The sequence below is a fragment of the Nyctibius grandis genome, chromosome 9, assembly GCF_013368605.1.
Source record: "Nyctibius grandis isolate bNycGra1 chromosome 9, bNycGra1.pri, whole genome shotgun sequence".
Classification (NCBI taxonomy): domain Eukaryota; kingdom Metazoa; phylum Chordata; class Aves; order Nyctibiiformes; family Nyctibiidae; genus Nyctibius; species Nyctibius grandis.
The window spans coordinates 11595209-11622585 of NC_090666.1; the positions used below are offsets into that span (position 1 = coordinate 11595209).

The 27377-nt window shown below is 35.6% G+C and overlaps 2 protein-coding genes across 3 annotated transcripts in view; one reads left to right on the top strand and one right to left on the bottom strand.

Annotated features, from left to right (window-relative positions):
* CERKL (ceramide kinase like) overlaps positions 1 to 15905 on the top strand; it is a 61609-nt gene extending 45704 nt beyond the window's left edge. For both annotated transcript variants that reach the window (XM_068408136.1, XM_068408137.1), the window contains 9 exons: positions 3023 to 3165; positions 9249 to 9323; positions 10773 to 10950; positions 11227 to 11295; positions 11641 to 11669; positions 11754 to 11862; positions 13539 to 13635; positions 14866 to 15041; positions 15824 to 15905. In XM_068408136.1, coding sequence (XP_068264237.1) covers positions 3023 to 3165; positions 9249 to 9323; positions 10773 to 10950; positions 11227 to 11295; positions 11641 to 11669; positions 11754 to 11862; positions 13539 to 13635; positions 14866 to 15041; positions 15824 to 15905 — 958 coding nt within the window. The remainder of the gene's footprint in view (positions 1 to 3022; positions 3166 to 9248; positions 9324 to 10772; positions 10951 to 11226; positions 11296 to 11640; positions 11670 to 11753; positions 11863 to 13538; positions 13636 to 14865; positions 15042 to 15823) is intronic.
* Positions 15906 to 19579: 3674 nt separating this feature from the next.
* ITGA4 (integrin subunit alpha 4) overlaps positions 19580 to 27377 on the bottom strand; it is a 37394-nt gene continuing 29596 nt past the window's right edge. The window contains exons 19-28 of the mRNA XM_068407654.1: positions 26613 to 26711; positions 26098 to 26177; positions 25688 to 25774; positions 25042 to 25132; positions 24232 to 24339; positions 23362 to 23481; positions 21834 to 21953; positions 21215 to 21313; positions 20886 to 21005; positions 19580 to 20014 (exon numbers count right to left, since the gene is read on the bottom strand). Coding sequence (XP_068263755.1) covers positions 19922 to 20014; positions 20886 to 21005; positions 21215 to 21313; positions 21834 to 21953; positions 23362 to 23481; positions 24232 to 24339; positions 25042 to 25132; positions 25688 to 25774; positions 26098 to 26177; positions 26613 to 26711 — 1017 coding nt within the window. The 3' untranslated portion in view covers positions 19580 to 19921. The remainder of the gene's footprint in view (positions 20015 to 20885; positions 21006 to 21214; positions 21314 to 21833; positions 21954 to 23361; positions 23482 to 24231; positions 24340 to 25041; positions 25133 to 25687; positions 25775 to 26097; positions 26178 to 26612; positions 26712 to 27377) is intronic.

Genomic DNA, 27377 nt, shown 5'->3' on the forward strand with positions numbered 1-27377 from the left:
CAGCATTCATATTATGCTAAAGGACTGATACTTTGAAAAAGGAAGCTATGAAACATCACTAGTCTCTCTCTGTTATCTTTAGAATTGTTCTTAAGAACAGGAAGAGAGTATTTGAAATTGGGATTTTCTTTTTCAAATTGTTTTAAGGCTTATGGTGTACTTTTGATTATGTTCCGGTGAAGTCCTTTGTGACTTCCCCGTTGCTGTCCAGCCTAAGAATTTTTGCCATAGATATAAATATCTCTTAGGCTCCCAAAACCACCTCAATGTTTCCCAAATAAAATTTTAATGACAATTTTGGTTTACTGAAAATTAAACCAGAAAATGTATGGAATCTGGTTTGAATTGAAAATTAACTCCACAACAATGAAATTGTCCTACTGATGAAATATCATGCTTTTAGCAATTCTAGCAGCCACCTGACAGAATGTCTTTTCACTATTTCCATTAAGTCTTGAGAAGTTTTACTTGTTTATTGAGCAGCATTGCTTGTGACTTCAGTTCTTTCCCGTTTTGCCCTGGCTTCCTGTCTGGTTTTGTTCAAGTCAGATACTGTATCTGTCACTTAGTTCCCTGTTGAGAAAATAGAATAGCACTTCTGTACCTCCTTTTAGATGTGGAGGGCAGGGTATGTGGTGGTAAGAGGTGAGGTAGTTTTTGTGTTATTTCTACATGGCAGAGTTCACGTAGACCCGATCTGCCTTGCCCAAGCTCGGAAGCAGCTGGAGGCGAGTTAGGTGTGGACTGAAGGCCTTGCCTGCATGCATTAGTCTGCTGCTCTAACTCAGCTTGTGCTTTTCATGTGTTGCCTATTTTAGATGAACTGAAAGCTAATTCAACAACGTATAAAGGGCAAGACAGAACAGTTTTTTATTCATTACAGTAGGTAAGCATTATAGCAACACACAATTTCTGATCTTGAATTTCTCTCAAAGAGAATTATGGTTCCTTACATGTTATATAGCATATGAAGTAAATTGAAGCTTATGATTTGCAGTAGTAAATTGGAAGTTTGTATCTCAGTGCTTTCTGTAAGCAATACTGCTATGTTTTAATTCTTTGTCAAAGCTGTTTGTTTCTATAGATAATTTATTTTCTCTGATTTCTCCAGTTCCCACTCTGTTTTGCAAGGTCATAGGCATGTGTCATGTATCTCCTCTATTCGACCTTTTTTGCTATCCACTTTTCTTTTTATTGCCGACACTGGAAATTTAGGTACTTTGACAACTTGGCCGTGTGCTTTTTTCCCCGCCTTGGGGCCAAGCCTTGGTGACAAATAGAGTGCATTTGTGATGCTGCTATCTCAGCTGCATTTTCTTGTTTGTACAGTGACAGAAATACACAATATACATGCATGTGTTTCTTCCCTAATCAGGAGCCTAAGGTATTATGGATATTGTTTAGAGTAGCCCGGGTTAGTCAGGCTTTAGTGAATAGTTGATTAAGAACTTGTGACTGGTGGTTAGACCGATGGTTAGATGTTTCCTCTAAGAAGCCTTCTTCACAGCCTTAGTCAAATCTGTTTGCTGTAGACTTTCTATTCCTTATGTGTAGCAGGTTCTTGCTAATTAGCTTTGGAATCCCTGGTCCATGACGGTATCTCTATTTTCAGCCAAAAAGGCAACTCTTGATGATTAACTCTAAATTAATAAAAATTAAAGTTAGCAGCATTTTTATGTTGTTCCTTGGACGACTTTTCATCTATTTCCAATAATAGCAAACACAGCCCCTCAAAATCAGAAGAAAATATATCTGTTTTCAAAAGTTTTAATAGCCAGAAGACAATCCACATAAGTCCTTCCAAGTGTACAGTTTATCAGACTACAAAGATTAACTGTTTTTGCTGCTGTGGCAGAAACTTTTAAGCGTAGGAATAAACCAATCTAAACCAAAAATGAAACAAAAACCAGGGGATGACTCCTGATTATGAGCAGGAAGAAAATGTGCTCCAAACTTTTGCTAATATACTCTTTTTTTTTTTTTTTAATGTGGGCAGTGTTTAGCTAGATAGAAGAGACATTCCTAAAAATTTAAAAATTAAAAAATAGCTAGGAAATAATAATAGGAACTGAAGAAAAATGTTAAAGGAGCTGAGATAATTTGATTTAAACATTTAATAACATAATGAGTATTTTCTTATAAAGAGTTTACCAGTTTTATCTGGTTGAATTATTGGACATAGTCTCACAACTGCGTTTACATAGATATATGAAAAGAAGATATTTTAAGTAAGTGCTTCCTAAAGTAAATCTGACATTTATATTGTAAATGCTTGGAGTGTACTATTACTGTTTTTCTCATTAAAATGTGTTTACCCTAAAAACATTTAACTTTCAAACATTACTAATTTGGAGAATCACTTTAATAGTTACTTAAATGAAAGCAGGAGAAAAAAAAAGACGTTTGCTGTAACAGAGCTTTTATGGACAAATGCATTCCTCTCTATAGCCACAGCAGGTGGGAGTTCAATTATATGCTCCAGAAGCAGTGATTAAGTACCTTCATGCAAAGGATTGCTGGCACTAGGGTTTTATACCTTGCTAAATCCCTCAGCTGCCTGCATAGTGTGTGGAATTAGCTGTTTTCAAGTATTTTTAATTTTATTGTAATATTTGGTGAGTTGTTACTATAAAGGCAATTAAAAAGCATTGGAATGCTTGTGTGGGTCAGCATTGAAGGATTTAAAGAACTTTTCCACCAAGGCACTTGAGCATGTGCTTTTAACTCTTCCATCCGATCAGTTCACATGCATAACGTGTGATAAGGTAAGAAATACTTTGTAAGTTGTTAAATGTATTTACTCCTACTCAGATAGAAGAAAGCAGAAATAAGGATGCTTGTACCTTGTTAGTTAACGTTCACTGATCTGACAGTGAAGCCCTAGCTTGTTCTTAAAGAAAGGATGGATTTTAGCTATTTGAAATACCGTTATGTATATGGTGTGTGATAGGTGCTTTCCACTTGTTTGATCAGCTATGGAAGAGTTTATTTTGAACTGTTTAGCATTTTTGTTTTGTAATAGGGTAGTTTGTGTCGGTGGAGACGGATCTGTCAGTGAAGTTGCTCATGGTCTACTACTTAAAGCCCAGATAGATGCTGGAAAAGACACAGACTATATACCAACGCCTGTCAGAGCACCGGTTCCTCTTGGAGTAATACCAGCAGGTGAGATTAAAAGGTACTGTTACGTTTTGTAAGTCATCTGTTTTAAGTCCCTCTGGCATGTTTTACAGTTTTGGCTACTAAAGGCAATTCTTGGTGTTAAAGCTTCAGTTACTTAAGGGAGCTATTGAATAAATGTCCTAAATTAGTGATTTAGATTGATTAGAAATTACTAGATTTTAAATCATTATGATAATTTATAGTAATGGCACAGATGAGCTCTTTGCCTAAAGGAAGAAGCTCGGGAAGAAGAAAACGAAAATAATTTTCAGCTGATCCATGCAAAGATGAAGTTTTGCCCTTATTTTCTGCCAGAAATGATACCAAATGAAAACTTTGTTTTCTAGAATTTCCTTAATATAAGCCATGCTTTTTCTCTTCTCCCTCCAGTTTTCTTGGTAGGATTCTCAGTTGGATTCATGATTAGGGTCTATTTTTAAATGGTGTCCCAGGAATATGTTTTGTGGATTATGTAAAAAAAAAAAAAAATACTGTGCACACAAAACTGCTTTCTCTCTCCTTTACAGACCTGAAAATGTATGCATCTCTTGAAAAATCCTATTGCTCCTTATTAACTTGTACTTGCATCTTGTGGTGTGATTTTGTTTGGTTTGGGGGTGGTGGTGTGTCTCCTCCCAATTTTTGTATTTGCCTTTCTCGGAGTATAACTTGGGCCAGGCAGGGAAGCTTAGCTAGAATTAGCACAGGCAGGGTTGATTCTGGACTGGTATATGAATCACTTCTCTTTAAAAGAGGAGGGGTATCTTTGCATGGGCACTACCCTCTGATGTGGGTGTTGTTGTGACTACTTGATGTAATTTCTCAGATGTTTTTAACTAGGAAGGAAAAAATTCCTGCAGCCAGTTAAACAGCAAATTGTTGTTTTCAGTTTTCTACAAAAAGAAAAAAAGGAGCAAGTCTCTTCTGAACTGAGCAAGCAGATTTTAAGTGCTCTGACTTGCTTTGCACTTCTAAAAGCAGCATTAATACAGGGACTAGTTGCTTGTAAAAATGGAAGATTACACTATTTTCAAGTTAAAATAAACTTAGAAATGTATTGGTAAAAGATACAGTAATCTCAAAGACATGAAGCAAATGAATTTTAGTACAGCAGTTGGACCATCATTTATCAGTTCAGTTGCTATGAATATCTTGATGGTGTTGAGGCGGAATCTCTCCAGCGCTTGACCCCATGCTGTTTGGGCGTGCTTAGGTCACTGTGCCTCATCATTCATGCTTACTCTCTTCAGTTTAAGACAAATATGTCATGATAAAAGGGATTTGTAAACCCAAAAGAATGCTAAACGGCTTGTTACACAGAATGCCATAGACTGACTTAAAAGAGGGTGAGAACAATTTTAGAATGATAGTGTGAGAAACTCCTTAATAGGTTCTTAAAAATAATCTATAGCTTATTTTATTTCCATATTATTGATATTCCAAAAAGTAGTCAGTTAGGAAACAGATAAGTATTATACTTGTGTACATGAAGAAGATGGAACTCAATGGTCAATTAATGTTTATTTCCCCAGAAATCCACTGTACCAAATTATTAGGATTCTCCAGCTGAGTAAGAATAGCAACTGTATTACAGGACAGCATTATTTAAGTGGCTTAAGAACTGTTTTTAGCCTCTATTATAAGTAGTTAAGAGAGCATTTTGAACTTTCAACCAACTTGATGGGAAGGAGCTGCTCTTGAAACAGTTTGCCTCCTGAAGAGAAACGTCCAGAGGGGAGTGTGTTTTTACTAAACTCCACTGCTGAGCTGCCTTATTCTGGTCCAGATCAAATGGATGAGATGTGGGGAAGCGTGCAGTTGTACTGCTGGCCATGAGCAAGAGTGTGTGTTGCTATGGGAACTACTGCTAAGAAACTGTATGGAGAGGGAATGGGAGAAAGAGGAGGGGGAACTGGAAGGAGATTAAAAAAGCTATCCAGTTGTTACAGAACAAGAGACAATCTATATCTGATGACTGGGAACCTTTTGGTCCTAAATGGTTCTTTTAAATAAATTCATGCTTTCCAATTAATTCAGAAAATAAAATATTACTGAGGGACTGTCAATTTCTGTGATATTTCAGGCAAAGAACCAAAATGTTGGTGCAGTTTTCATCAGAATTTTAGCTATGCTTGACTAGGAAGTCATTACATCACATTTATCTGTTTGGATGGGGGAGACATTAACAGCCTTATGAATATTCATGTTGTCTGGTTAATTAAGTTAATTGTACTGCAGAAGTGCTTGCACTTCCAAGGACGTTTTTTTTCTCTACAATTTCTGTTTGGTACCTTCATCAGTCATGCTTTACATGACCTGCAGATACTTTGCCCTTACTGTGATGCTTTTGTACATTTCATAGGAAGGAGGTTGTAGGAAGTTGTTTGTAATGTCAGGAAAATGGGTTAATATTTCGTACAGAATTATATTTTTGCATAACAAAATCTTCTTTGTTGCTGTTTAAAAAAATGCTGGTGACAGAGATGCTGGAGTTATATGGATAAAACCTTTTTACAGTAAATTGAGTAGTTAGAGTGAGATCTAACAATGTGACTATTAGTAACCTGTGAGGGGTGCAAGCCCATATGTGAGCATCAAAGAAGGTTATTAGTCTCTGAAGTAATACGATAGTGTTCAGGGGAACCATCTTGTTATTGGTAAATAATATTCTAATATTCTGAGCTTACATAGGGGAGAGAAAGGTTTAGATGATTTGGGAAGATGAATAATGGCATTAAAACCACTATTATGGAATAACCATGTAAATCAGCAAAGCTTATATTCTGATATTTTTTGTATAATAACTTTCATTGTTTTGGTTCTGTTTATAAGCTTTTTTTTTTGTGTATGGCATCCTGCTCATACAGGACGTAGGTAATGAGACACATTATTCAGTCATTACTGGGATCAGAATGTTGTTGGACATATATTAAGAGTTTTTTAGAGAAGGTGATGGTATTTGCTACTGCAAAACTGTGCATGTTCTAGATTTTCCAACTTGTGGAAGGGTGGATGTATTACTTATGTTTCTGAACACAGACAGGACTTGTTTTATTTTCCCAGGTGTCATGAAAGGGTGGGGTTTTGCCTTGTTTACTTCTGCAAATGTTAATGAGCTCCACAGATTTAAGAGAAGGATGCAATTACTTCTGCCTATCCTGTTTAGTAAGAATGAGATTTAACTCTCATTAAAGTCAGTATGAACATTGGTATTGACTTCAGCTGTGGTCATTTGTTATCTTGCTGCCATCTGTATTGATAAATTACTCTTACTTAAATGAGGAATCCCAGTTTTAAGACATATCAAGCCTGATCTTCAGAAGTATATTCCATTTTATTACTTTGTTCTTCAGTGACAAGGAAAAATATTTTTTCAGAACAACAACTTCCCTGTTGTCAATTTACAGGAAATAAACACAATTTGTATGACTTGTAATGATCTGCTCTTTGTGTGTGTGATTTCCTTTGTTTTGGAGAGGTTCTCATAAAAGTTGATAAGAGTTGGAAAAATTTGATTGAAGGAAATATCTGAGTATTTTTTTGAGCTACTTTAGCTAGCTTCACTGGCTAAGCAGAATTAGTTGAATCTAAAGGTTAAATGTCATAAGTTGTCCAAATATGAAATGGTGTTGGGCATATATCTGTATTATTCTGTGAAGAATTGCTTTTTAGGTCAAACCTAATTTTTTTTTGTCCCTGAATTTTTGTTATAGAACTCTATTTTATATTCACTGAATTGAAAACCTCACTATTTTGCATAGTAAATGGTATCTAGAGCTACATTTTTGCCTTTTCTTTTTTATGCATATTGTACAGAAAGGAAAGTTCAAATTACTTTTAGTTGAGTTGTTGGATTATAAGTTATTGGATATAAATGGTTGAAATTGTAATATTCTTAATAAACTGGACTTCCATGTAGTGTGTCTAGAGAGACTTTCTTTTGGGAGAGAAAAGCAAAGACTTGCATTTAGCTTTTGAAGTTGTTGGTTTATTCTTCTTTCAAAATACTTAATAATCCCAGTTTGATGGGTTTATTTAAACAATGCTTTTTTTTTAGGAAAAGGAGAAAGAAATTAGTAGTATAGTCACCTATAAAATTCTGAGAAATATGTGAATGAAATTACATTTTTTTTAATTGTTCAAAGAATAAAACTGTGCATAACCTGATTTCCTCCATGTACCACCAGAGATGTAAACTTCAAAGAATATTTTGTATCTCTTACCTTAATAGATGTAGCTCACTTCCTTCCTTCACATAGTAGGAACCCTGAGAGCTTTACTCAGCTCCTCTCTCTGATGTAATGAAGGCTTTCCATGAGGTTCTGAGTATTGTGAATTACTTTCAGAGACTAAGGTGCTCTGTGAGATACTGAGATACAATTCCCAGTTATGTTACAAATTCTTACTGAGAGAAATTATTGAAAACAATCGAAGCATATACTCCTGAGTAAGAATGACAAGATGCCTTTGGAGATTTGTAACTATGTACATCAATCTTTCCACATTTAGTATTTTTATTTTCTACCACTGATATGACATCAAAGATTGTAGAGTTTTGAGATGAACATAATTTTTCAGTCTGGTACATGATGCTTTTAAAGTGCTTATTTAAATATTGAGTGCCTCTTGTTTGAAATGCGATAATCTCTCCCTTTCCGCTGTTCTCTCCCTCACTTTTGAAAGACAAGTTTAAATGCTTCCATAAAACTTAAGGCAAATTTAGCATCCAGAATTGTCTGTTGCTGCTGTAACATATTAAATAATTCAGGCAACAAGAAAATGATGTGAAAATCTAACTGAACTCATTCCTTTATGGAATGTTAGGCTCTAAATTGTTCTTTTGTAATTTTTGTTATTTTAATTAATATGTTATTGAATTATTCATCCCTTAATCAGTGATATGAAGAAGCTCAGTATTGTGCCTGCTTGGTGGCAGGCCCTGGCTCTTTATTTTTGCAGAAGTGAATCCTATGGTCCTGCTGCTTGGCTAAGAATTGCCAGAGATGTGATCAGTGAGAAAAATCAACTTGAAATTCTGTTAAAACTACACACATTTAGGAAAGACGCAACCATTCCGTGTTCAGGATTTTCAAAATAAATTGATGTTTAAAAGTCAGCTGATAGACTATTTTATGTCACATATGTTAAAGCAGAAGGGCAAAATTTACATGTATATTCATGTTTTTTACACAAGTGACGTGACATATCAGTCACCACCAAACCAGAGCCACGCTTCTTTCTTTTACAAACTGATAGCTAGTTTTCCACTCTCTCTTCCAACTCCATGCTCACATTGCTAGTTCTTGACTTTTTTTTTCCTAATTACCAGGTGATTTACTACTTATTCCCTTGTTTCAAAATTAATTAATCTCTTCTCTCCAGTGGCTAGTAGTGCAACTGCTGTGCCAATGTCGAGGCAATGGCAAAGACAAGTTAGATGGGTCAATTTTAATGCATTGAATGCAAGTCAACAATTTTTCAGACACGTGTCAAATTCTACGTTCTCTCTGTTTTTCAGTCATTAATGTGTTCTCATATGTAAAGCTGACGTGCAGTAACTAATTTTATTCTCTATTGCTTCTAAGAATCTGAAACGTAGCCTGCAAGAGGCACAGCAGCTATCTTAGACTAGATCTAGTAGAATTTCGTCTGGGAAACGTGCAGTTTTACACTGGCTGGGTGTTATATTATTTTTCCAACTTAAATATTTCCCAAATATATCTTATTAGATAATCTGCCTTCTAGTACAGTTCCTCAGTACAGCACTTAGGTATAGAAGAAGTGATTTTTAGGGAGATGATGGTTTAAAAAAAAAAAAAAAAAGGCAATTTTTGCAAAGATTTTTTTTTTCTCCCCCTCCCATTGGTTTTTATGGCACTTACGAATTAATTTGCAGAGAGGATTTTATAGACCTCTGGAAGTTTTAATGGTTTTAATTTGTACTATTCAGCATTTCTGCTGTTACTAAGACTAAATAATTTGTGGGGAAGCTTTCTTTTTTTGAAAATGCAGTATATGTCTCAGTTTCTTCATTATAAAATGTGTATCTCTCTTATTTTTACAATAGTTTGTGTTGGCTTTTACAGGTACTACTAATATTTTGGCCCACACTCTCTATGGTATTAAGCATGCAGTGACTGCAACGTTGCACATTGTAATGGGTAAATATTTTTACATACATTATCAGATTTTAAATAATGAAGCGGAGTTTAGAAGTTTGCCATAACCAGTGGTTTAATAAAGGCACACCATTATGCTACATCACTGTAAACTATATTGTAAGACTTTTAAACCCAAATGATTCTGTCCTGGTTTATAGCGTACTGGAAAGGTTCTGATTCTTTCAGTGTAGTTTAGTAGCAAAGGCTGTGGACCTCATCTTCTGGTGACTAAAAGTTGCCATGGAATAATGTCTGATTTTGGCATTTGTGCCCTATTACTGATGTTCTTCTAATGCAAAAAGTAACCTTTTCCAGACTTCATTGTGTGAATCGTGTTACTCTGTGTGTGTTATTATGCAATGATTTGTTGCATAATCACTTGATTATTTTAATTCAATGTACCTGCTGAAGACAATACGAAAATATACAGTACTTTCAGCTTGAGGAAGTGATTAGGTTCGGACTCTTCAGGAAAGTATTGTCATATTTCTAAGAAAGTATCATTCATCTTTTTTAGTTCCAGGTGCATTTCTTTTAAATACTGACAGTTTCCATAAGAAAGCTTTATGAGTAGGAAAAACTGTATCACTTGCCATTTGTTCTGCACAATAAATAGGTTTTTGAATGTGAAAACCTAATTATGCTAAAAGGAAAAACTAGGTTGCTAGTGCAAACCTTATTTTCAGGTCTTAGGAAATAGCAAATACTTAGTTGCACAATGTTAATATTCCTCTCAAAGCAATTTTTCTTTAGGATAGTTTTTTTTCCAATTAAAAAAAAAAAAGAGAATAATGGGGAAGGTCCATCTTGAGTATCTATTTTCTAGACCTTGCAGTCAGCAGTAAGAGCCTTTATTCTATTTCTTAGACAGTAATACAGAAGCCTTTACAGGCAAAATCTAAAACTGTCATTTTTTAATCAGAGACACTCAATTTAATGGAAACCACACAGGTTCTATTACAGAAAAAAATTATATACCCTATCTTGAACAGAATTGGATGTCTAAATTATGTAACTGTGAACATAAATACATTTCAGACCTCTATTTAAGAGCTCCCATATCTCCTCCAGTACAATGTTCAGTCATTACAAATATTTGGTGAAATGGTTGCAAATATTTATGTAGCAATATTACATTTTCTTCAATACTAATTGTTGAAAATTTGAATAGAATTAAGAGTCAGACCCTTTGCAGCCTGATGAAGTAGCTGAATTTTCACCACAACTTTTTAAATATCTGAACATTGTTCTCTGAAGTGACTACTTACAGAGCCTTAATTATATCTAGATTGATTCTGGTTTCCATTAGTAAAACTTGACTTCCTAAAGAGAGAAGAGTCTGGAGTTTTTTCCTGCAGCTAAATTAGGTGAAAAAGAAATGGTAAGTTGTATTCCATTTGAAATACAGATGTTATTTGTAATTTCAGATCTTTATCTTTGGAATTTTAGGACATATTCAACCAGTAGACGTCTGTACTTTCAGTACTCCAAGGAAGCTTTTGCGCTTTGGGTTCTCAGCTATGTTTGGTTTTGGTGCAAGGACTCTAGCTTTGGCTGAAAAGCACCGTTGGATGCCCTCCAATCAGCGGAAGGATTTTGCTTTTATCAAAACACTGGCAGATCTCAAGTATGCCATGAGCTGTTATATTTTTCTAGTATTTCTCATTTTCTTGAGGAGAAAGCAAAAATTAGTGTAAAAATATAGACAACAGTAGTTTAGCTATCTTGACTTCTTAATTGCAGTCAGATTTAACTCAGATGTGATGTATATCCCTCTTACAAGTTAAGAGGAGATAAATGCTGTATATTCAGCATCTCCTTAAAATCATCTTAACTTGGATAAAAGACTGTCTAGCAGTCAGAATATTGGTTTACATGATAGTAAATATTAATACTTTTCTAGGCCAGAAGAATGTGAATTATCCTTTCTACCTCTACAAGTTCCACAGGAAGACCCTCATGAGAATGACAGGTAAGTAAAACTGAGTCAAACAATTCCAAAGCTACAAAAATATGTGTCTTTGAAGATAAAATTGTACAAATTCTGAATTTTGTTCAAATTTGATCATCAGGTAAAACAATCTTAAAAAAAAAAAAAAGATTTATTTTGACAACTGCAAACTCGTACACTTTGTAAAACGTTCCCTATAGACTATACTGGATTTGTTACAAAGCAGTCTTCTGCTCAGTATTACTGGTTTGTTCAGTTCCGTTAATCCTTTCTTCCATTGGGATCTTACTTTGTTTCTAAAGTAGATGTTGTTTAAATGTGCTAAAATGACTAAATTATTTTACCTACATGTTTCCACCTTTTTAGAAAGAAGAAAGAGAAAACTAAAAAAAAGGGTGAGTTTTTGCTTTTATGATTATTTAAAAGCGAACTGTGACGGGTTAAACTGGACTAATATAGAATTACTCTGTTATATTTAGGTAGCAAGGATCAATGGCACAAAATTCAGGGTCACTTCCTGAATGTGAGCATTATGGCAATCCCTTGTCTGTGTTCAATGGCACCAAGAGGCTTGGCACCTAATACGAGGTCAGTAGGGATTTAGAGAATTAGTCATGTCTATAAATTCTGACATCTTACCTTAAGACCTTGGCTTTTCCGAGAATACGAGCCTGTGTTTAGGTAGTCTAGACCCTCTGGTCTGGGGGAGGGAGCATGGACTGCAGGAGACTCAATAATCCCAAGAATTGTAATCAGTTTTTGGATCAGGCAAATAAGGTCAAGCAGTCTAACTAGAATAATGAGTGGGTAATTGCTGCGATTAAATTAGTTGGCAAGACTGATTTACGTTTAACTGTCTGTGCTGTGTGAGCCATGTGGGACATTTGTTTCTCACAACATAGGTGGTGTGTTTTGCTGCAGGTTGGACTTTGAAGAGAATTAATGAGAATTCTTAGTCATCTCTGATGATAGAAGGCCATAGTGCTGAATGCATTGCCCAGTAGCTTGCTGTGCGCTTTTATTGCAGCAAATATGATAAGGAGGCAACTTTTTCAATTTTGCCATCACTGTTTTCTAAATCAGCAAATTAATGCTATGCCAGGTGACTTGTTTAATGGTTATGTAAAAAATTATCTTCCCAGATTGTGCTGTATCGTAGTCTGAGAACATTCCTGATGCAGTTGTTCAGTAGCCAGAGAACTATGAGTAGGGAGAGATCTGTCATGGTAGGCTGGAAGTATTTTTTGTAAACATACTTAACATATTTTCCAAGCATACATGCTGAATAAATAAATATATATATGTATGCATATATAGTCAGAAGATATGAAATACATCACCTATACATAAAATACGATCTCAGCAGTCGTCATGATCATCAGATACTCTTGTTGAACATTGATTTGTCTCTGTAACTTAAACAGGACTTACTTAGGCATGATTGCATTGAGATTCAGGTTGTTAGCTTCTGCGGCAAGGTACAGTTGCATTAAGGAATCTGTGAATTGATACTTGCTCATTGCCTGACCCAAATTCTCAAAGATGCAAAAATATCAGTGGCGACTGGATACCCAGGACCATTGAGTATCTGCACTGTAGGCTCTTTTCTTGACTAATCTCTAGTATATGACTCTTCTATTTTGTACAAAATTCTCTTTGGTTTTAGCTTTTCTGTGCTTTGTGAAATGTGTAAGTAGAACTGTACTGAGAATTGCTAAGAGAGTTTGAATGGCAGCATAGCTGAAGATCAGGATCTATGTTAGGGCAGCATGAGTGTTAATGGAGGAGGTGAAGGAACCCATCTGCACTGGGTTATGTCGTGGGGATGTGCTTGCATGCACCATGGGAATGGTTTCCTGGCAAAGCTCTGCCTCACAGCATTTATGGTAATCATTATGCTTTGCTGGAGAGAAAAGCGTAAAGAAATTTGTGATTCCCAGTGTTTAAAAAGCATCTGTTAAGTAGAAAAACATTTTTAAAATTATATGTATTATGTTCAATAAATTATGGATATTGATAAGGGAGTACAACTTTATTATTACAGTATCTGTTATAAATATATAGATGCTAAATAACTTCAACTGTATAGTTGATATTGATCTACAGAGGGTGGGGTTTTTTTCAAAAAGATTTAAAAAACCATAGAGACTATTCTATTACTTTACTCGTGGTAGCTTTGTTTTTAAATCTAGGCTTTTGAAGGGCCTGTTAAACTTCCAAATGAATGAATTTTCTTTTGGGAACTAAATTGGTCTGCTTTTCAGGTTGAATAATGGGAGCATGGCTCTTATTGTTGTACAAAATACTTCTCGAACAGAGTTTATAAAACACCTGAAAAGATACGCCAGCGTAAAAAATCAGGTACTGTTAATTTCTTTCTAATTACAAAAACAACAGTTAATCGTGAAGGTAGACATGCTGCAAGAGTTAATGTTAGCATCCTCATAAGGAGACTTAGCTTCCTGTCAGAATACATTAGCCCCCTTTTTATCTGATTTTTTTTTTTTAAAGTCACTAGACTAATACCGATTAGCCTATTTCAGCCCATCTGTTGTGGTTTAAAATGTATTTGTGTTGTATCATAGTTTTACGGGTGTAAAGCCCTTTCATCACAATAAAGGAAATGTATGCTGTGTTAAAATCAAGAACACAGTCTGGGGGGGCATGATGCAGCTCTGTAAGAAATAGGTACAGTCCATAATTTCAGCAGATCACTGCATGCTGTGCTGGTAGCAGTGGATGATGACCGTTGATTTTTAGCAGGTGTGCATTCCACCTAGTTGTGAATGTTTGCAGGACTGCATTTCAAAATTGTGGTCATTATTCTCTCTCTGAAGAGAAAAACGAAGCATGCAAACACGGTGCCTTATTGCTATCCTAAATACCCGATGCATAGCCTAAGCACCCTGGTACTCACTCAAATGTGTCAGGATTATGTGAAAACACTTTTACAAGAAGGTTTAGGTTTGAATTCGGCAACAGTCAGAGTTTGGGGGAGAGGGGGATGACAATTCCATGTAACAACACTAACAGCTGCATTTAGGAAATAGTTTATGCTTTCCAGTTATGTTTTGGAGGAAGGCTTTGCTTTTCTTTCTGCCTTTGTACCTAGAAATTAGACAAGGAGATGTGGACCCTCCTTTAAACTTAAGATCACCATTTACTGGAATTCTAACTAACATTGTTTAGGACAGGATTACTGGTAATGATGAACAGAGCACAGGAAAAAAATCTGCTGGGATTTTCACATACTCTGAAAGCATGTGCCAGTTTTGCGTGTGCAAACTGTACCACCTCACCTGTAAACTGAGCAAGTCTGATATGGGAATGCAAATGGAAGACTACCTTTTTTTCTGAGGCACTGTTTAGGATAAAAATGGCATGTTAATCTAGAAATGCTGTGATTCTGTGATTCTGTGAATGCTAGCTGGATTATATAATGCCTCATGTGGTCAAAGCTTGAGTTAAGTGTTCCCATTTACTTAAGACAAAAAAAAAGGCAAGCTTTTTAATTTCAAGTAATCCAGTTTGTTGCTAAGCTACCACCTGTATCTTTCATCTTCATTTGATATGTATTTGTCTTTCGTTTAGTTCAATTTTCCCTTTGTTGAGACCTACACAGTTCAAGAAGTAAAAGTACAACCAAGGCTTAAAAGTGGGCTTGATGCCAAAGAAAATACACATTTGAACACTGCTGCTTCAGAAGGAAATTACCCTTGGAATATAGATGGAGACTTAATGGAAGAAGCGTCAGAAGTTCATGTTCGGTGAGGCTAAGTATTACTTTTATGGACTGTATACCTGTAACAGATTAGCACTGCAATCTTAAATGTATCTAATACAGACGACACCAGAACGGGGTGTTGTAAATACTATAGGAATGGTGCTTTTGTGCACTGCATGGTCTGGCCCTTCTGCCATTGTTCGGGCCTCCGCCATGTTGCCTTGTGCCCATCTTTGGAAAGGCTTGTTATGACCCACGTGGCCTTTCCTTTCGGGTGCTTTGTCAGCTTCCAGCTCCACTTCTTCTCTTCTTGCTCCTTGTTACTTTACCCTTCTATTTCTTACAGGAGAACAGATATATATAGAGGTCTGTGACTCCTGGGAGGAGCTCCTTTTGGGATGAGGATTTCTGCTGGGAAAGCCCTGTGTGTAACCTTAATGAAAACATGTGGTTGTTCAATTGTGGGAAACTTAGTGCTGCTTGAGAATAGTCTCCATATCTAGGATCAAAGAAAGAGACTATGAATACAGAGGAAAGAGAATCAGTGGAATTAAATGGGCAGTGGCTCATTCTTCTGCAGTGCACACAGGAAGGCATAGAGCTCAGAGTAAGAGTCTGGTATGTAAAATAAAAGGCAGATTGTGTTATAGGATATAAAATACATACTTCTAAAGATTACCTTATAGGAATTGTCAAAACGTAGTTCACCTGATTTTATTCCATGTAGCAGTTCATACTTATTTGTTCTCCCCCAGCCCCCCAAAAGTGTCACACCCATTGCAAGAGTTAATGAAATTGATAAAGTTTGACTTCCTCGCTTCACAGGGTGCATCCTCAACTTATCAATCTCTATGGGGTGAACACTGATGACCTGGAGAGTTCCCAAGCAACGTGCAATTGCATATAGCAGGGACACACTGCAAGTTCTGCATGAAAGCATCCTCGTCTCACCTCTATGCGCAGGTTTCCAAGGTCCCAGTCTTTCACTCACTGAATTCAGCTGCTGTAGCAGAAGCTTAACTGGGATGTTTGTAATATTTCTGATTTTAAATTTTTATCAAGTTATATATTTTTATCAGGTTGTATTTAACTGTAAAGAAACTGTTAGGCTTAACAAGAAAAAATGAAAACTGATTATATTGGTCTCATAAATTTGGGGTTCAAGAAGTGTCCATCAGAGTAGAAATTTTTTTTTTTCTTTAAAATTATTCTAGCTTTTCAAATAAATATAGTATGAGATACTTCTAAGTCTGCTGCTGCTGTCCATGGTGTTAGCTAACTCAAGTTCAAATAGAGCTGGTGATTGGGGATATGGTACCACCTCACGCTGAAGAAGGGTGGCAAAATATAGATTTATTATTTCTTTTTTTTAATCAAGTACTTCCATTTCTAGTTAGCATTTTTAATGTTGCCTTAATGTATTTGCTTTCAAATTGCTTCTAGTCAAACAGTGATACAAAATAATATGCTGATGTCTTATATGGCTTTTCTTTGTTGAAATGTGTTTTAAAGAATACTCTTTGTACAAAAGAAATATTTAAAAATATTTTATCTATTCTAGAACTGAAATGATATTCAGCATAGTTTTTGTTGTTGCTGAGAATAAAGTTATGATAAATAACTTAGAGTTGACTTAAATTTTTATAACTTTCTTATAGGGCATAAACATAATTTTTGAGTGTTTGCTTTTTTTTGTGAATTATTAAATATTTAATACAATTATTTGAGATGACAGCAAATTAAGACTATATTCTTTCTGGGAATTGGCTTTTTCTGAGATGATGAAAAATAGCAGACTGACAAGTCTGTCCGTCTGCAGGACCACGGGGATAATGAATGTTTTCCTGTTCACTTGTCTATGAATCGCTCAGAGGGCAGCTGACAAATAATGGTGTGAAAGCTGCGTTGTCTCATGGCTAGAATGAGTTGCTTTAAGTTCTTTCTTCAGTAAGCAGCCGAGTATAATGTGAAATCCTGTCCTTTATGATTTTGTTAAATCAAGGCCCCAAGCCTTTACATGGGATCTAGAGCTACTATATTTTATTTGATTTTAAATACTACTTGTGAAAAATTCTTACCTGTGATAAATACGCAAGACAAAGAAGTACCGCACCTAAAGTACTGCAGATGATTATTTGTCTCCTAAGAACAAGCTGTTACTTGTTGGAAAAGCTCATGCAGCTTCTGCGGACAAACCTGGGCAGTAGTAAAGGCCAAATTCAGATAATCAAATGCCTGCTTCATAGGAAATCAATTATTAGAGGAATGTTACAGCTAGTTCTGGTCTTTGAACGGGAGTTAGTGGCTGCAGGGTAGGATCAGAGTCACAGCATCCTTTGGGGTGGATGGGGCCCCAGCAGGGCTCCAGCCCAACATCCTGCTCAGAGCAGGTCCAGCTATGAGATAGATCTGGTTGCTCAGGGCTTCATCCAGTCCAGCCTTGAAACCTCCCAGGATGGAGACAACACCACCTCTCTGCACTCCTGTTCCGATGCCTGGCTGTCCTCAGGAGGAGAATGTTTTTCCTCATGTCCTGTTGGAACCTCTCATTTTAGTTTATACCCATAGTCTGAGTCGCAGTGAGTAGTCTCCAGTTAAACTACTATAATTGACACTCTATCAATCACGTCAAATATTTTTAACATGTTAAGCCTTCAAACTAAACTTCCTAAAGTTGTCTAAGAAGGAGATTTAACTGTTTTTAGTACATCACTGAAAACTAACAAAATAATTTAACTTGAAGAAGAAACAGCATTCATGTGCTTAACTTGTTGGGGTTCTTTTTAATAAAATGATATTGAGTGATACTTTATAACCTTGCCACCGTGAGGACATTGTACATTCATTTTTTTGTCATAAAAATGATTTATGATTTATATAAAGCTGATTGATTTATAAAAGCAGATTGGACTTTGCTTCATATCCTAAGAACAGGCAGCCAACATTTACATGTTAATAGTAAAATCTGAAGAGGAAGTATACAATTTCCAAAGCAACTTTATCACTATTTCAAGGATAAATAAAATGCTTTAGTTTCACTTCTTTGCATTGTTTGTACTAAAAAGAATGATAATGCTTCTTCCAGTATTTGAGGTATATTTTTCACAATATGCTGTAATATCGAACTAATTTCTGTTCAAAGATACTTCGGTTAAAGTGCAAAAATTCACTAAAGCCATGTGGAAGATAAGCATTTTGTGAACCATTTCATAGACTTGCAAGAAGATATTTCATTCTTCACATACTTTGTTTTGATTTTCTTAAAAAAAATATATGCACATTCATTTGTCCTTACACTGCAGAATATTTTAGAGAGAGTGATCCACATCTTTGGCATCAAATGAAGTGAAAGGAAATTACAGAAGAGTCCCCAGTACCTTTAGAATCTGTGGACAATGTGGCTTTTAGGGCATCAGATACTCTATTAGCAAAAGTGCTTGTGGAAGGCACGCTGTATGGCTTTTGAGTTTCAGGCTAATTCCTGTAGGATGGTGCAGCTTCAAAGAGTATGTACATATTACATTCATTTCTCCTTGCAGTTCAGAAAGACATCAAAGGCACGGCAAGAAAGGCCATACTGCGTGCTGCTCTTGCAATACATTCCGTTATTGAAGAAGCTGGACATTCTCCAGTTGTACTGGGGAGCAAAGTAATAGTTTTTTTCCCTGGCTTGTTCTATTTCACCAAAGCTAGGTGGCAGTGCAAACTTACCTAGCTGAAGAAACTTCCTGCAGTAGCAGAGCAGTGGTTTGAACCATGTTTCTTATTCAGTCATTTGCCTTTCTGCTGAGTGGCTTCTGAGGATGCCTGTTTGGATGGTATTTATCTGAAAACTTCACAAGAACCCAAGCTAGCTCTCCAAATGACTTCCTTATTAAGTACTTTCAGGTAAAGGGTGGCACAGGTAAAGGTAAAATTTGGCCCAGTTAGGTTGGCATTTGGAGTCTTTTGGGTTTGTGTTTCTCTGTTTTGTCATCATGTGAAGTCCTCTTTTTTTTTTTTTTTCCAGGTCCTGGAAGGCGGCCAGTACTAAATACTACTATGCTAAGGTAGTATAGAAACATCTTCAAATAAATAAAAATAAATACTTGCTTTAAAAAAAACCCCACGTAGAAATATTTCATTGGAGAGGTCCAAAACATCATGGCACCAATATCTGAGGAAAGGATGAAACAACTGTCATGCTTGCAAGTACTATGTTAAAGGTGGCTACAAATTATGATCTCTAAGACATTACTCTTTCCACAGCTGAGAGAGGATTCTGTGCTGCATCTCCAGCCTACCCCACAGAATTCCCTGCTCTGAATCCACCTTTGACCTTCCTGGGTGTCTAAGTCTCTGCAGTGTTGTGGCTGTGCCTGTGAAGCCAAAGCTTACAAGGTTACCTTCAGAAGCCCAAGAGAGCTTCTGATAGCTGTTTTCTACATCCATGCGCTTTACTTACGGTCCTTCTATTGGTGTAGGCTAATTCACCCTTGCAAAACTGCCAAAGCAAGATGAGGGAGGATTTCTTCTTGAATGGCTAACCAAAAGATTACTGAAATGTGAAAATGAATAGAATAACTCATGGTAATGTGTTTGAGATCTTATTTCCAGGATTGGCCAAACGTTTTTACTTTCTAGAAATTCTTTCCGGTAAGTAATTCTTCTTCTCTTTATCTTTAGTGTTCTTCTGTCTGTTTGAGACCAGATACATATATGGCATTTCAAATATTACTGTGAGACTTCAAAACAAACTGTTTTACCATTTTCATATTAGAAAAATAACAGTAAGGTGTAATCCTCCATACAGTTCAAGGAAAGAAAGTGTATTTTGTAAGAGTGAATGAGCTCAAGACCAGTTTTCTTGTCACCGATGTTTCTCCTGTGAATTAACCTGAATCTTAAATTCTTCATTTTAAAGTCAAATGTTTATTTGCCATCTTAGTCATCTTTGTTCCCACTTGTAAAACTCCAGCTGTCTCTTCTGTTCTTGTCTTGAGGGACTGGTTTGTATTGCCTTTTGAAAAAGCCAATCTGAAATACATAATTTTGGAATCTGTTGTCAGCACATCTTTGTTATCAAATATAAACCATAAAACTTGATAAAATAAAATAAAAATATATATATAGTGTTTAGGAACAATGGTATTTGCTATTGCTTTGTCATATCACATAATCAAGTGTTACTCATCAATCAAAAAAGTGAGTTTGCTTTTTCTTTTACTTTTTGGGAGGCTAATACTCTCCTGCAGGGAGTAAGGACATGTGGGCTTGTGAACTGTAATAGTCCAGAGAATCCAGTATTTTTTTTAATGTGAAATGGTAACAAAACTTTCCTGTTAAATTTGTTTCATTTCTACACTTCCCTGTGAAAAACAATGGATGGAGAAAGCCTGCATGTAGGTAAAGAAGTTAACAGTCTCTTAATAGCTTGTCAGAGGAGCTGCTTCCTTCATAAGTTTTCTTTGTTACTTATGCACAGGATTTTTTTAGCATTTATATTGCAGTTTAAAATCTAAAACATTTTATTGTGGCATGAAATTATGTTGTGGACTGTTAGTCATCATGTGTCAAGTGACAATAAACGTGGAGCACCATCCCACAAAAATGATTCATTTGATATCATTAAATTATATAAATCATTTGCAAACATGAGATGCCATATAAAACATGAGAAGGGGTTTATGGTGTTGAATAACACAAGGTGTAGAATACACAGAAGATAAGATGGAGGAAAATGGAGAAGTATTTTGAAAAAACACAAGTTATAGGAGGAATTATGATTTGTCCTTTCTAAAGAAATGTAATAAAATATTTATCCTTTAACCTGCAATAACAAATCCAAAGATCCACCAACAGTGTGAATTCCTGACTTGAGAACAACGGAGTAATACTGAAAACCTACCTTCCATAAGATGAATGAAAGAACCAAAAACAAGGTAACACCAACTATTAAGCCTGTTCCAATAATTAGCACAGTAACATGGTATTTTGGCTTTTGGTGGTGCACTCCTTCCAAATAGACCTGGAAAGCAGAAAATAAGTTTAGTGCTAACTGATTTTTTTTTTCCCTAAAACATATGAAAACAAACTAGGAAAATTAATTACATTCTTAAGTAATTAACACTATATTCATTGCCTGTGTATAGATATGTATAGAATTCCACAATTTTAATTGCTGTTTATTTTTCTACTTTAACAAGTTTATCACAAATTCATTAAGAGAATTCTTACATATGCAACTTGCTTGTCCTTATGTAGTTCAATAACTTTTGCATTTTTTTCTGGTGAGGCTGTTGCTCTTATTTCAAACTTCAATGCTGATGCATCATCCTGATTAGAAGAAAAAAAAAATCCTATCTTTTAAAAAAAATCACTTCAACACATTAATTCCTGCCCAGCAAAACTGGTAACACAGCTGCTCACAGAAACAGAATCTCACACAAACACACAATGGTGCCTTTTTCTGATCACAACACAAATCAGTACCAGAAGCTGGAATGAAGCCCAGCTGGATTTTACTTAAGTCCACATCCGTGCTGCTTTTCTTAGAAAAGTACAATTATGAGTTGAAATTAAATCCCAATCCTACATAACCCAGCCAGAACAGGCACAGCAATATATACTATAAAATAAAGTGATAATCTAAACCACGTATTTTTCGGTGGTTTTCATTTTTCATATATCACCTTGAGACTTAGCATCAAAACCATAAAATAGGTAACACCTAAAAGATTTGGATTTAATCATACTGTTTGCAAAAATATATTAATACCTAGAATTTATATTCAGAGAATACTGCAAATATGCCTTGAAATATTCCCCTCAAGTATGAAAAATTAATTAATGTTACCATTTCTAAAAGTGAAGGGGTAGCCTCCAGATGCAACTGAACGGTTGCTTCTTTTCCATTTTCCATGTTTCCAAGCTTGCAGTATATTCGTAAGCAAAGGCTGTCATTTTTCATGCAGTACTGTAGAAGGGAGGAAAAGATTAAAACTTAAGTTTATCAACTTTATCATCTTAGTATTAAAGACACTCAGTAACAGAGTAAAACAAAAAGATCCATGTTCTTGAAAGGCCAAGGTGTAACTCTAGGTTGTCATCCATCATTGTCAATCCATAGGTGCTAAAGGGACAGTACAAAGGATAACCTCATTGTTATAGAAGACAACAGGTAATTTTTCTTAAAAATTCAAATTTTTTTAGACTGAAAAATAAGAGTTTTCATAATTTGGTTATATGTTTTTTTTACACTGTTATTTCAAATTAGCTTTTATCAAGAATGATAAATGACAATGACTATATGATATCCAGTATAAACAGTATAATTGATTGATCCTTAGTCTTGTACACTGACAGCTAGCACCATTTCACTCAGCTTTGGAGAAGACAAAAAAGCAAGCCTATACATGATTATATTCTTTGTCCAAGACTGCAATGCCTAATTTCTGATTTGATATTCTAGTGCAGGCTGTCTCTCCGTCATTGGTTGATGTTCCTTGTAACATGCTTACTTAAAGTCCCAAATTAACATATTTAAAAATGTCCAGCTCCTTTTAAGGTGAAACTATTGAACAGAACTGTACTTTATCAGACAAGCTGCACGACACAGAGACTTCTGTGAGAACAAACCCTCAAAACTGTAACACCAGAACAGCAATTCTGGTTTGCACTACACATAGTTAAGTGTCTGATCTCCAGCAAGGTCCTTAAGCAGGTACAGAGGGACGAGCTTGAACAGGCCAGGCATATATGAATATTCTCCCAGCCTCCCAAATATTTTTAGTAAAAACTTCCTGAGCCAAAAGTGATTTCCATATATTTTGTAATTCTTAATGACTTTCAGTCCCATTAATTTGTACAGTCTCCCTTGGAATTCCCTTATTTTTAGCATTCATAACGCCCTTCAGTAAGAAGTTCCACCATGAATACTACTTTTGTTTTTTTTTGAACCTGGCTCCTATTAGTTACATTTGATGGCACTTTTTTGATGTGGAAAAGGCAATGAATATTTGATCTGCATATGTCATGTAACTAAAATTAACACTGTTTTTCCCACATGCATAATTTTCAATTTATTACTGAATTTTTTCTGCCATTCCGTTTGCCTACTCATTCAGTTATGTAACCCTTTGGCAGTTCTCCGTAGGTGACTGTAATCCACACTGACTTCAGTGACTTGCCATTAATCAACTGTCTCATCTCAGTTCTCACCTCTTTCACTAAAGTAACTTATGACTATGCTGAATGTATCACAAGTCTCACCACAAATCCTTGGAAGACTGCTCTGATGACCTCATTACATAAGATATACCGTTGTCTTAACGCTCATTCACACAGTCATTTATTTCCCACTGATGCCAAAAGAGAGACCTTACCATTTGTCTCCTAGCAGGCTTTGAAAAGAAAGTGACAACATCCTTTAATATGTTTTCATTTTTTTCTGCCGCACTACAGTTTCTGGGGTATTTATTATAGGAGCACTGTCCAACTGTTGTCTGGAAATAAAAATAACATAATTACTGTTAGAATTTAAACATCAGATAATAATCAGAATACAGACTTCTGAAAGGCAAGAAACTCAAAAGGAACATAACTTTCACTTGTAGAATTCTAAAGCACACGGGGCTGAAGATCATCCTGTTCTTGTTCACTCTGCTTTACCACAGCTAACAGACTTGTACACTCCTGTGAACACTGAGTTACACAGAATGTTTTAGAAAGTAGATATGATTAAACCAGAAAGGGGCTTGAGGTTTTTGTGCTCATTTGAGTCAACTACTGTAGGCATATTTAGACATCTTGTAGACATAAGGAATCTCTTGCACCCTATTTTAGCTGATTCTTATGACTATTCATGTTCTACAGAGGAAAGACTATACTATATATTCTGCATAGCAATGAATGTTATGTTTGATATGAAATAATTAAGAATGATGGACTAGAGTCTTTAAAGAGTTACCCAATGCAGAAATTCTTTGGTTTGTTTTAATACACTGTATTCTGCTGCTTAACAGCAGGAAAGAACTGACAAACACAAATACAGATGCATGCCAAGGATCAAGCCTTGCACCGATGGATTCGCTGAATTCAGTGAGACTCTAGTAAGGACCTAAAGTATTAGGTATGTTTGAAAGAAATGGATAGAAATTGAACACATACTTAGTACCTAGTTCTGCTATGCTCTGCTTCTCTCTTTCATAGAATTCATATAGCTAATAAAATTATATTGAGTAACCTGTGCTTACCTTGACATCCAATGTGTTGAATAATGTGAAGTCATTGGGTGGAAAAGCATTAGGTATCATTATCTCTAAGTTTGTATTTGGAGCCATGCTTGGTCCTGCACTGATAACCTTGTCGGAGAGAATGTTATGCATTTAAAGCTTGAATTCATGGTAGTTATTCAAGTAACAAAAATATATATATAAAGTATAAATACATAAAACTGCACAGAATGGGGTAGCACCTGCGTTGTTACGCTGTCATGAAAGTGGATTCTGCTAGAAGTTGTAACATTTTGCTTAATACGTTCTGCAGGCTTACTGAACCCTTTACTTCTCTGAACCCAATGAGTAAGTAGTGCTAATCTGCGCTGACTACCCTGAGGTCATACAGACTGCCTTCCGGCAGAATATGCAAAAGGAACTCGGAGAGATTAATGTCTAACTCCTGCTTTTAATCCATTGGAGACAAACCTGATACCTACAGATCCTCTTATAAGGAGCTACTAGTTCCTTTTGCTTACCGTAGGGTAATTCCTTTTAAAGTGGCAAGTCCTAAAGAAGTGGCAAGTCAGAACTGCTCTACCACTTTCAATCCTGCTTGTGCTAAGTATTTTTTCTCTGACCATTCAGTGGAAGATTGTCCAGGCCAAAAAAAAGTGTTCAAAGAGGGATTAACAGCCACTTCCCATCACTAATGCACAGAAGTTGCTCACCATTGCCTTGTGTAAAGAGTTCCCTTATTGACTGTGCAGACTGTCATTAGATACGCTGGCAATCTATGCATTAGCCTTCAAAACAAGGATAGTAGGGTTTACAAAGAAAAACTCTTACATGGAAAGTGAAGTTGATATTCTCCTTCATACATGTTACCGGTGAATCGTCCTCATTTGTTCCATAAACAAATGAAGCTGGTGATACAAATCTACAACAGTTTAGAAGTTGTTAATTAACAGAATTGCTATATATTATTAGCATAACTTTCTGCTCCTGCTATCTCCAGTAAGATTGGTTCTAAGAAAATACCCAAGTTTGCATTTAGGTAAATCTAGGAACACTGTGAAGTCCTCTTTCCGCTTAAAAAGGCAGATGAATCAGAAAAAGTCATAAACCCTCACCCAAAACTATGCACCATGAATGCCCCACAACAAACCCAGAACAGGGCCCATGTTAAGCGAGGAATCTCTTCTCATCTGCTATGCTCTTATTAAATACCTCTTTCTATACAAAATATTCCAGTTCTTAAAAGATATTAGTCTCTTAAGAGACAAGTTTGAAGCCCCATAGTTATAATTGGTCTCATCTCACAGTAGTGGAACAAGATCTTAGGAGTGTGTGGGTCAGACGCCAGGATAGCTGTGCCATCTCATTCCCAGGATTTTTCAGCTACATCATGCTGCTGCTGAAAAGCTTTGGGAATTTAGAATAGTAACAAGACAACAGTTCTCTGGATGTGCAGGTATAGCAAAAGCTGACTTACCCATGAGCATTCAACTCAATCTCATATTTCAGAGGTACAGCTAAAGTTAGCGTGTTATCCAGCAACATGTTCCCATCTTCATTTTTACTATAAAAATGCAATGAGAGAAAAATGAGTATTGAATGCATCATCATATGCTATGCATCATTTCTATAAACAAATATTAAACAGATCTTTCAGCCTATTAAAACAAAAATATTTTATTGGTAACAATATGTCAGGCAGTAAAAAAACCCCATTTTATAGAGGCAGAAACCTGCTCATTATTTAAATAGCTATTATCTGGGTTTTTTTGTAATTTCCCTTTCTCTACAGATTTGCAATGCTTTGCTAAGTCTTTTCAGTGTTCCCTATTGTGTTTTCCAAAGCTAGTAATATTTTTTCATTGAGCAATTTTCATTAGACTTTACCAGGTAGCATTAATGATGATGTTGAGGTCATCTTCTGCTCTGGTAAACGAGCTTGCATCCAAGAGGAAACTAAAATCCAGCTGTAGACAAATAAAATTTTCTTTATAGCAAATGATAGTATGTCTTCACGCAGTTTAAATCAAAATATTTTCTTAAACTAATTTAGAATTTCCTGCTCTAAAAAAAAATCCAGAACTAAGAAAATACTTGCTTTTTCTATCTTCTACTCCCTTTCTGTTGACCTAACACATTTTTTCATAGCCTTAGTCAGCTCACTTGTCTAGGAAACCAAGCACACATACATAATACAAACAATGTTGTCCCTTAATGAATTATTCCAGACACTGTTCAAGCAACTAATTTTAAAAGTAGCAGTGAGATTCAGATACCAACATGATGAAAGACTTTAGCTGGGAATGAAGGAGAGATTCTGAAAAACAAGGTATTTTCCCCCTGAAAATCCTCATAACATATTTAAGGTGGTTTTAAAGCCAGGAATTTCATACATAGCTTACCTTGGATTTTTGATCTACATACAAATAACCAACACTGCACTCAAGTTTCACTGCATGAATTTCTTTATCTAATACTTCACAATATATTTGTTTTTCTTCCTAAAATAAAGGACAAATTATTAATGATTAAAATAAAACTGCTTTTTTTTTTCAGATATTCCAAATTACATGCAAACACTGAAATTGGGTGGTTTATATTTCACTGATGCAAATATACAGAACACTCATTATTCATGACTACTTTAACATATATTGATTACTGTATCCTCTGTTTGCTAACAGTGAAACTACAGCGTGTGCACCCAGACTTGAGTAAGTTTAAAGCCAACCTCTGAAAGGTGTCAGGGGATTCTACACAGAGAACAGTTATTTTACAAAGGCAGAAAGAGAACAATTAGATTTGTGACTTCTTCATGAGACTATGGATCTGTGAAAAAGAGCAGCTTCAATGAGATCTTTGTGAGCACTGAAAACATCATAATCAGACAAAAAGTAGCAGTAACATCCTAAAATATATTTAGAAACAATTTTTTTTAATTTTAGTTGTTACCATCACATCCTGTTACTGAAATTATTTAAGTCACCTGTATTGATTAAATTGCATATGGTTTAGGTAGCTAGGAGTCCGAGAACTTAAAAACTGGAGTTTTGTCAGCTTTTTGTGTGTGTAGGTTAATTGTCAGTATCTAAAGAAACTCAACAATCCGTTAACATAATTTGAAAAATGCCTGGCTGAAAAAGAAAAATATCAGAGGATTACTGTTT